General features: G+C 38.1%; 1 protein-coding gene across 1 annotated transcript in view; it reads right to left on the bottom strand.

Annotated features, from left to right (window-relative positions):
• Positions 1–9969, bottom strand: part of ARL15 (ADP-ribosylation factor-like 15) — a gene marked incomplete at its 5' end in the record, with an annotated part of 133877 nt that extends 123908 nt beyond the window's left edge. The window contains 2 exons of the mRNA XM_008939814.1: positions 7931–7990; positions 9825–9969. Of these exons, the coding sequence (XP_008938062.1) occupies positions 7931–7990; positions 9825–9969 (205 nt within the window). The remainder of the gene's footprint in view (positions 1–7930; positions 7991–9824) is intronic.
• Positions 9970–11060: the final 1091 nt, after the last annotated feature.

The following is an 11060-nucleotide window of genomic DNA, read 5'->3' on the forward strand; positions in this document are numbered from 1 at the left end:
CGGAAAGGGATTTGGGGGGGAGATGGACCCAACACTACAACTCAGTCACACTGTTTATTAGAAAAGACAAAGTATAAAGTCAAACATAGGCTTGAATTACTTTATGAAAGGGAAGAAAAACTCACCCTCTCCTTACAGAGTGCTGTACTTAAAACCCCCAATCATTCAGTATTACTACAGGGCAGGTTTAGTCAACCAACTGTTCAAAATTTTAGAAAGTTTTCATTTGTAATTTTTAAAATATTAAATATTTTTTTATTATCAGCCAAGTACAGTATATCAATATTATGTGTCCATATTAACACTGTTTATCATTTGTATCAATGCCAGTAGTACCCTTGGAGGGTGGGGGGTAGAGTTTGAGAGTTCTGTGCAGTTTAACATCAAAACTACACACTCCTGTAAATATTACACAAAATGCAGAGCTGCAAATCTTCCTTTCAACTATGAATAATTCTGTTTACATCATCATTTACAGCAGCTTGAGGCTACCTTCAATTCTCTTCTTTTCAGTACTTTCAGAACAGAACATAGAATTACAGAAAAAAAAATACTGAAAGCAATTTAAAGGTGTCGAATTTGTTATTTCTCAAACTCGCAGGAAGTCTCCATCAAGAGCACAATGAGTGTCTCACAGCCCTTGCTTCAAGATAGTTTAGGCTGCACATGGTAACTCTTGTTCTGGAGAAGCTGTAAACTCAAATCCAGGGAAAAACTTTTTTTCCTTCCCACCAAAACCAGTTAACTTTGGGCCATGAAAGAACGCAGGCCATGACTTGAATCACTTCAAATATAGCATACACTCACCTGAAACAAAGACATCTACCTATTTTGAAAAGTTTCTTGTTGTTAAAAAATTATATAGATAATTCCTCTACTGATACTAAACAAACCACTTCTGATTAGCAAAAAGATTAAAAGATGCCAAGAAATGTCAACTGTGCCACAGTATGTTTTTACATGAAAGACTGGCCCATGGGTTGCAAGTAGGAGAGAAGGGTAAAAAGAAATCTCTTGTTGGTTCTTGCAGAATCATTAAATACACCCTACCCTTTCATTTCAAGAAAGCCTTATGAAAAGAAACTTGAAATAACTATTTCTAACTCTTAAGTAGGGTTTATATCTCCACTTGCCATCATTTCCCCACATGGAAAATTTGTTTTCCTAGGTAACCAAGAAGATACCTGAAATCTTATAAAACATTTTTAAGACCTGTGTGGCTGCTCTTTATCCACCTTGGACATATTCTCCATTTAGGGCTCACAGCACTCCCCTTGAACAGATAAAGCAAACAGATTTTTTTTTTTTTTTTTTTAAACCCTAGCTATTTTTCAACCCGCTAGCTCCATTTTATCACAAATAAAATTATATATCCTTTTCTAGGATATCTGATTTGTATGTACATCCAATTTGTCCACACTGATGGACACACTTACACACAGATACAGCAACAGTGATGTCAAACACCACTCAATGGCTACTCTGTACTGCCACTGCTTATCACACACAGATGTTAAACCAAAACCTTCCTCAAGGCTCAAAAGTCACAGGACTTTTGCTTCCTAGAGTGTAAGACCAAGTGATCACAGTCCACTTCCTCTAGCCTTTCAGGCAGTGCGTTCCTGCAATCATACAAAAATCACGGCAGGAGGGCATTGGCTTTTTTTTCTTCCCTGAATGGAACACTTTGAGATTGCTAGGTCAGGTACATCCACTGCAGCAATTCAACAGCAAACTGCACAGAGGATAAAAGAAAAAAAGCAAAACCAGCAAGTGATGGGAAATAAATTTTCTGCCTTTATATTCCATATACACAAAAATAAGAAAACGTGTAATTTTTTTCTTTTCAAACTGAAGCTTGTGGAAACTGTTTCTGTCATCTGTCTGCTTTCTAGGCTGCCCCGTAGGATTGATCTGGAAGTCGAGCCTCCAGTACTTTCTCTATTAGCTAATTCAGGTGCTGTCTCCAACTCTGAATCTCCTTTTATTCTGATACTTAAAACTGTTAGAATAATATTTAGGTTGCAAGCACTTGGAAAGTCTTACAACCACTGTATTTACACTTGCCTGCAGAAAGTCAGTTTGATCCACGTAGGCATGTGTATTTTACTACCATCTTTAAATGTTCTCATCAGGATCATAAAGTTAATTTTACAAGTTCATTAAAAAAATCTTACAGATTACTGCAAAAGGAAGATTACAAAAAAAATAAATGTACCCTGCAATATGCTGTCACACTTAAGCCTGAAGCTTTAACAGTTTGCAGCAGGTGGCACATCACACTAAACTGGACTTCATGTATGACAGCCATTCTCAAAATCACCCCTGCCTCTTTTTTTTTTGTTTGTTTTTTTAAAGGACTTTGTTTGCAGGCATAAACATGCAGTAAGTCCTCTAGGTCTAGCCAAGAACGGTTAGCAAAACAAAAATCACCTGCCAGCTTCCTCTTTATCCATTATGCCATTTCTGCCCTTCTTCCACCTCTGCTGGAGGACTCAGAAGCAGCCAGGATCTCAGAACCAGAGGCACAGCTCCCCAGGCTGACAACTATTGCCAGCACCCAGCAAGCCTGAGATGTACTCTTCTTTGAGCTGCAGTCACAATTGTAGTAACAGTGTAGGTAATCTCAAATAAACCTCAAAATGCATCTTTCTCTACGGCACTTAATACTAGTAAGCATATAAAGAAAGCAGCAAGTCTACCACAGCTATGTATTTTTTCTCTATTTAGGCATTCTGCTGCCTGACTCATGAAAGTTTGAATCCGCTTTAGCCTTTGAAAGGATCAAGGCTTCTTCTGCCTCAAATCTAAAATAAAAACTTTTTTTTGTTTGAAATGGAGTTCATAAAATGTAGGTATCGTTTCTGACACAAAACTAGGCTGCTGTACTCTACCCTTTGATTCAGCCTGAAGAAAATAGTTGCAAGTCCAACAGAAGATAATGTTTTTAGCAAACCACTTTTCTCTCCACAAAATGTCGCATCAACAAAAACAACCAGTCCCATCCCTGCCCCACCAAAAATGTATCTAAGAAATTCTGTGTTTTGCTTATCATATTGTTCAATAGGCATTGCTTGCACAGCTCATACTTGTTTTGAGTAAGATAGGCAGCAGGCTGTCTATCCACACTGTACAAAGCTAATTGTAGAAATAAAATCTGTATTTCCAAAGAACAGTGGGAAGATCACTATGCTGAATCCTTTTCGGAGCTTCCTCAGGACTCACATTAACAGGTCCTGCAAGCAGGTGTGAGCGATCTCTCTTATCTATGAAAGGAGGAAACTATGTGACAGAGCCTGGGCTTAGGCATTATTTGAACAGCAGGCTGAGTATGACTGATAGCAAACAGATCTGACTTCAATGCTTTCAGAAGCTGAATGTCTCCGTGCAGCTCACAGCTTGGACAGCTCATCAGGGTCATCTAAAAATTTCATCTGCAAAGACATTCTGTAAACTGTTAGACACAGCTATGTCACAGATGGCACTGCATGTACTCCACAACCAGATTTTGTAGATGTGACTTTTAATCAAATACAGTACAGAAATTTGATTGTTTGTGTGGCCCTGGTGAAGATGACTTATGCTGTCATTCACTTGCAGGATCAGTTTTCTGATGACTAATTAGATGAAATTTTAGCTGCTCTGCCAGTCTGTATTGCTAGAATAGTGTTCAGTATTCCACTCTGCCTCCACAGACCAAAGGATGAGAGTGGTTTCTGATAACTGTTCAGATTTTAGATCCTAATTAATAGCTCAACATTATTTTCTCCCTCCTCCCTCATTTTTTCACTAGGCAGATACTACCTGACAACTGTTGCCATCTTCTCCGGCAGTTCATATTTTCCATTCAACTTGGATCACATGACAGTGTGACTCCCCCTCCTACTCCCTCTTCTTCTGCTGTTTACTTCCAAATTAAGGCAAACTACGCAAGCTTTGTTTAACCAATCCTATTTAAAGTTGTGCGTTCTCGAGCTCTCACCTAGACAATTAATATAGCTTGCCTAAGACTGTGAATTTATAACTTGGGTCATGAAGCTTAAGGAGGAACAGCAGTGGGGAGGACAGCTCCCATGTCTCTTTTCCTGGGCATGCTCAACCAACTGGAGACTCGAGCATCCCTGATATTAACCACTCTGTTCTTGCTAAGCACTTTACACATTTTTTCTTAAACGAAGTTTGAAAGATGACTGCACAACATATTAATGCTCTATGCTTGTAAAAAAAGCCCTTGGGTGGATTACACAAGCATAGCACAAACATACGACAATATGTTTTACTACATAAGATAGAGGATGTTACTAAACCCTACAACATGTTGTTAGTATTTCTAAACTCGGTGAGAAGAAAAAGAGCTGTTCCCATCCAGAATAAATCTTTTAAATTTGACCACACTCAGTATTTGGCATCTCACCCATAGTTTCTAAGCCTGCATTTACAAGATAACAAACTAAATTATAAAATAGACTGATTCTAAAAAAAACCCTGTAAGTTATTAGCCAACCTCCAGAATGGACCTAAAATCTCAATTCAGGCCTGAATAATTACCTACGTCACAACAAACACGAAGACTTTGTGTTCTGTTTTGACAGCATTACAAGAGCAAGAGACTGAACAGACACACTGAATAAATGGTGGATACATATTCTGGAAATAGAGGTATTTCCAGTTACTTTAGTGAGTGTACATTCTGAAACAATGTGGACTGGTGCACAGCACGTTGTCACAGTACTCTGAATTACACACATTATTTTATGGACTAATTTTTTTTTTTTTTTTTTTACAAAAAATGTCTTTTTTTTTTCCTCTTCTCAAGAAACAGGAAGGGATTATTGGTAGATCCAAAGAGAAATTTAGAGGACAGGCAGTTCAACTTAGTAAATAAAGCAAGACCTCCTTTTCAAGTAGTTCAAGCAGGTCTATGTTTGGTTTGAAAGCTATATATTCTTACTTATTCAGGATCAAATTCAAACATTTTTTAAAAGCCTTATTTGGACAAACCCCTTATTTTCTGGTAGGAAAGCTGCCTAACACTCAGAAACAAACACAACTAAAAAAAAAAAAATTTTTTTTTTTTTTTTTTTCATCAGTTTTTAAAAAAAAAAAAAAAGTAGTATCACATACTCCAAATAGAAATTTCTGCAAAAAGAGCACAGCAAACTTTGCCTCATGTCCCTAATCCTAAAGGCTAATTAAGAGATAATCAGACTAGGAACAGACAAAAGAAGAGAGACTGTTTTCTACACACTTCAGCTGAAAATTTCCAGTCCTTACAGAAATTAAGAAATAAAACCCGGCTTCCTTAGGAGCTCCAGAAGTCAACTAGCGCAGTGAAAACCAGCACCGCCTTCCTTGAGGAAGGATGCTGCTTCAACCAAACAAAAGGGATTCCAAGCAGTCAGCATTTCTTTCATGTAACTGCTTGGCTGCTGAATACAAGAACCTTAAACGGTATGATTTCTGCTGTAAGATTGTAAAATATTGGCTGTCAAATTGCTGTATGAAGACCTATGATGTTTTCAGTTACCTAAAGCTACAAGACAATTTTAAAACAGAGTATCAGAAATTAAAATTATACAGAACTTCAACCTTTGAATAGCATTCAACAGTGAACAGTGATGCCTTCTACCAAGCAGATGCCTTTCTACTTCCTCCAAGTTTCCAAGATCAAACGCCTGGACAAGATCTCCACACTACAATAAAGAGACCTTCAATAACAATACCATAAGAACTGAAAGCAAAAACCAGGAATAAGAACGAAAACATAGTGTTCTCTTCCACATCAGAAGCAGAAATTCCAAAATAAACCTGAGCAGTGATTAAATATGGAAGATGCTTTTCTTATTTTCATACAGCAGCAGGAGTCATATCATGCACACTTCAGAAGGCTGTACCTTCAGCAAGTAAGAAGGCATCACCCACTAGAAGATTAAATTATGACTATCAACTTTTGGAAGAAAAACAAACAGTTGGAAGCTTGCCTTAGCTCCCTTACACAGGCAATGAAAAGCTATCAGAATTAGAGTTTTTCTCCAATACCTCATAAAAAAAACAGACAATACCATTTCTAAGCAGAGACATGTAAAAAACCATAGTTAAAGGGAAAAGCTGTAAAAAGGTAGAGTGAAAAAATTTTGACAATCCTGTCTTTGGGAAGAGATAAACGGGTGAAAAAAACCCACATCAAATACTCTGTACCTCTTCAGGACACCCTATCATGAGACAAAGCTCCACTGAGATAAGTTTTTATATAACACACGTAACTGCATAAGATAAAAGTTCAGAAAAGATTAAGAAAGAGACTTTAACAAGGATCTGCTATAGGATACTCAAGAGTCAATTCTTGATGCAAAAACTACATTTTCCTATACAAGTTACAGATTTCATAGAGATGAATATGTAAACTGGGCATAGAATGGCTTAGGTTAGAAGGAACCCTAGAGATCATCTAACCCAATCTCCCTGCCATGGGACAGGCCAGGGATGCCTCTCAACTAGACTAGGTTGCTTAAGGCCTCATCCAACCTGGCCTTAAAACACCTCCAGGGAGGGGGCATCCACAACGTCTCTGGGCAATCTAGTCCACAGTCTCGCCATCCATGTACTGAAGAACTTCTTAAAATCTGATCTAAACCTACTCTTCTTCAGTTTAAAAACATTTCCCCTTGTCCTGTTGCCACACACTCTTGTGAAAAGTCCCTCTCCAGCCTTCCTGTAGGTTCCCTTCATGTATTGGAAGGTAGTTACAAGGTCCCCCTGGAGTCTTCTCGTCTCCAGGCTGAACAATCCCAGTGCCCTCAGCTTGTCCTCATAGCAGAGATGCTCCAACCCTATCACCTTTGTGGCCCTCCACTGGACTCATTCAAACACATCCCTCTTATGGTGAGTGCATAACCAACACTATCAAGCAGAACCAACACCATCCCTCTGCAGTGGTCCCTTTATGAAAGAAAACTTCTGCTTCTCTTAAGAGAATACTGCTCAAACAAGGATGTATATGTCTAAATCCATGGACCAGCGGTAGTGAAGAGGAAATGCTACACTTCTAGTATGTGTTTATCTCAAAGCCTTCTTGCAACAGTTTTAGTTATGACAAATATCATGAAACTTGATTTCATGGAACTTCTTTCAATAGTCAACTTAACTTCCACCCTAGAGCACTTAAGAGAGCTTTCAACCTTGCTGAAAATCTAATGAGCATCTTCAAGATTCATTCTACTATATTTACACAGATAATAAAGAATTTCTAGAATATAAAAAATATATACTTTTTTTTTAATTAAAAGAATATTAGATGAAGTTAAGACTCCACAAATACTCTCATTTTAACAGAGGTACCTCTTGATCTCTTAAGACTGAAGGTCAGAACCGGGCAGACAAATAGCTGTACATAGACAATTAAAAAAAAAAAAAAAAAACAACACCATAAAACAACCTCCTCTCCAAAACCCAAAAAATCCAACATGAGAATAGATTTCATGGAATGTAACTCATTGGAAGTTGGCTGCCTTTGCAATACCATTTGCATCAGCAAATATACTGAATTTGCCAAATATTCATATAGTTACTTGTTAAGTAAAAGCTTATATATACAGTAAAGACAAAGAACACAATTCCTTAATCTACCATGTGAGCTGTACTACAATTACCCTCCAGTTTCTATTTCTGTATAACTTAACCACTGAAATCCAAGAAATTACATATAAAAAGATACACCACAGTTATCCCACCTTCCACTACTCCTGCTTTTTACTTTTCATTATTTGTAATCGGCATTTGAACAGTTTCCCCCAACTTTATCTGCTGTGGTGAAACACAGGTTTTAAATTCCAATCACATTTATCAGTTTTAAGTTTAAAACAAATAATAGTTTGATATAATGGGATTTAGACCGGGCATGTTTTTATAATCAAACAAATAAATCCTATACCTCCAAGTTCTTTTACGTTCAGGATGGCATTCTGGAAGGGTACTGCTTTTATACTAAAACCTGCAAACAGAAATAAAGAGCATCAGTAAGCTGTCTGTTAAAGATGACATTTGAGATCAATTGCATACATTCACAAAATGCTACTTTTGTCATTGAAAAACAGGAGTTTGCATATGAAATTCAGTTTCAATATGATGTTTTAAAAAAAAAAACATGAAAAACTGGAACGGACCTGAGTGGTCCTGATGAGAAAAGCAAAAATACAGGTTATAGTTTGAAAATTGACTGGAGAAGTTGTCACATTGTATTCTGGCATCCTGAACAAATATTTTCTGATACAGCACACATACAGTATCTACAGGTAGATTTGCCATACGTGAATAAGCCTAGATATGCATCATTTTGGTTTGGATGCTGCCCAGTTTTCTTCAGAGTCCATTTTCATTCCTCAAGTTGCCTAATTAAATAATGATATTTTGTTGCATCTATCTAGAAACATGTAAGAAATTTAATTTTAAAATAAATTACATTCACATTATTTCCTTTGATAGAGCTATGTGAATATTCACACTGCTGTTACTATTTCTTTCAGGGTCTAAACTGTTAAAGTATATCTCGCAGTAATTCTAGGTGAAGTCTAAAGATAAAGCTCAGGAGAGAGAGAAAAAAAAAAGGCTGAAATACTCTGAAATTTTCTTCTAAGTTTTGAGTTAGGCATTGACATCTCCTCACATCATGAAGAGTCAGATCTCTTTAACAGTCCTAGTAACACCACTGTGAAAGCAATGGGTTAATTATTCATTGCAGGAAAAACAAATATTTGCTTGTACCTGTTTTACTTTGTGTACTTACACTTGTAATAAATGACTTTATGTTCTTTTAATTGAAACACAGATACACTGAAAATCAGTTAAGGGTTGCTAATGAACAAACATAAAACTGAAGCCCAGGAATTACAGACACAGTATAAAGCCCTGTACCCATAAACAAGTTGCTCACACAACACTCACCACCGGTTCCCTCAGCAAATCGCTGCTGCCACAGAACCAGATACCTTCCACCTCTATGATCTCATCCACCCTTTTTTTGAACTTTGTAGCCAGGTTTACCTTTTTCTCACTCCACGTGTTGGTTTCTGATTTTCTGGTGGTGTTTTGGTTTGTTTGGGTTTTGTTTGATTGCTTTAAATCAAAATACCTTTTTCAGTATTGGGCATTCTGGCTTATCAGCATGCATATTCGAAGTTTTTGGACTTTAAGATACTGTTTAGCTGTGGTGGTTGTATTTTTTAATGTATCTTGTATCTTCTCAAAGCCACTGAAACTTTTTGTAAATTGATTCTCTGATTTCAGCCTGTCTTTCCTATATAAACAAGACTCTTTGCTGATCTAAAAAGAAAGGATTGTAACCAGAGGTAAACATTTCTGTTAGAATTATTCTTTTGATTTCCAGCTTATACCACAAGGCAGTACTGACTAAGTATGACAATAGACAAATCCCAGCTTAGGTTTTAGAGCATCACTGTCCCATTCTACATCATAGCACATTCTCCTCTTTTCTGTCCATATAACAAGACTTCTTAAAAAAAAAAAAAAAGTAAAAAGAGATGAAAAACTTTATAATGTGTCTCTACATTAAACTGCTACTGTATGCTTCCAATGACTCTACCTTGTTACACCACAATGTACATTTTGACATTCAACACATTCCAAATAGTACATTTTCATGGATTTTCCCCAATGTATGACCAAATACTGAAAGAGTAAATAGTGGTAGCTTCAAAGCAAACCATTAGGTACTTTCAACAGCAAGGTAACTGAACTGTTGGTATATGTTTCAAAAGGTACCTTATGGCAATGTTACTGCACACCATGGAATAAAGACAGCGTCCTACCTGTGGTAGAGACTATATTCTCCGGGCTTTCACTGCAAAGCTGTGACAGAAGACTTGTCTTGCCAGAACCAGTGAGGCCTATGCAAACCAAGTCATATTCAGGTCGTGGTGGTGGCGGTCCCTTGCAGCAAAGTGCTCTAAAACACTGCCAGGGTAAGGAAAAAGAAACATAATAAAGTTACTTTTTTTCTTTTTGCAAATGTCTACTGAACAAGGTACTAAAATCAAGTTTATTTTTACAAAATCACAATTAATTGACTGAGACCACCTCAACTAAAACCTGTATCAGCTTTAAAAGAAAATATAAAGATACTTCTCAACTTTTCACCTAAACCTCATGGCGCTGGGTTGAGGAAAGTGACGTTCATTTCTTGACTGGTGTAACTGCTGAGCTCTGAAACTGTGCTGAGGCAGCTCACAGCACTATGTGTGGCCAGCAGGACTAGGGCACAGATTATCCCCCTGGACTCAGCACTGGTGAGGCTGCAACTCAGGTACTGGGTTCAGTTTTGGGCCCCTCACTCCAAGAAGGATGTTGGGGGGCTGAAGCACATCCCTTCGGCTGAAGCACATCCAAAGAAGGGCAACAAAGCTGGGGAAGGGTCTAGAGAACAAGCCTTTTGAGGAGCAGCTGAGGGAACTGGGGTTGTTCAGTCTGGAGAAAATGAGGCTCAGGGGAGACCTTCTCGCTCTCAACAACTCCCTGAAAGGACATTGTAGTGAGGTGGGCATCAGCCTCTTCTCCCAAGGAACAAGTGATATGACAAGAGGAAACAACTTCAAGTTGTGATGGAGGAGGTTTAGACTGGATGTCAGGAAAAATGTCTTCCCTGAAAGTTGCCTAGGCCTGGCCCAGGCCGCCCAGGGCACTGTTGGAGTCCCCATCCCTGGAGGAGTTTCAAAGCCATGTAGATGTGGTGCTGAGGGACATGGTTTAGTGGGGATCTGGCAGTGCTGGGTTAACGGCTGGACTTTATAACCTGAAAAGTATTTTCCAATCAAAACAACTGTCTGATTCTATAAACAGGGCACATATAGAGAGATAACATGTGCCTTACTCAACTCTGTGGTTAGGTATGCGTGAGTTTGCTTCCTGTGGTAATTTTGTGCAATACCTGGTGTGAACATCAAAGCAGGTCCTGAGCAGCTGCTGGCCAGGCCCTAGCTGTTGTCACAGGAAAGAATCAGAGAACTCTGCTCCATTGATGTTCTTCCTAGGCTTTCTTTATCATGTGT

The sequence above is a fragment of the Merops nubicus genome, unplaced genomic scaffold (genome assembly GCF_000691845.1).
Source record: "Merops nubicus isolate BGI_N331 unplaced genomic scaffold, ASM69184v1 scaffold36584, whole genome shotgun sequence".
Taxonomy (NCBI): domain Eukaryota; kingdom Metazoa; phylum Chordata; class Aves; order Coraciiformes; family Meropidae; genus Merops; species Merops nubicus.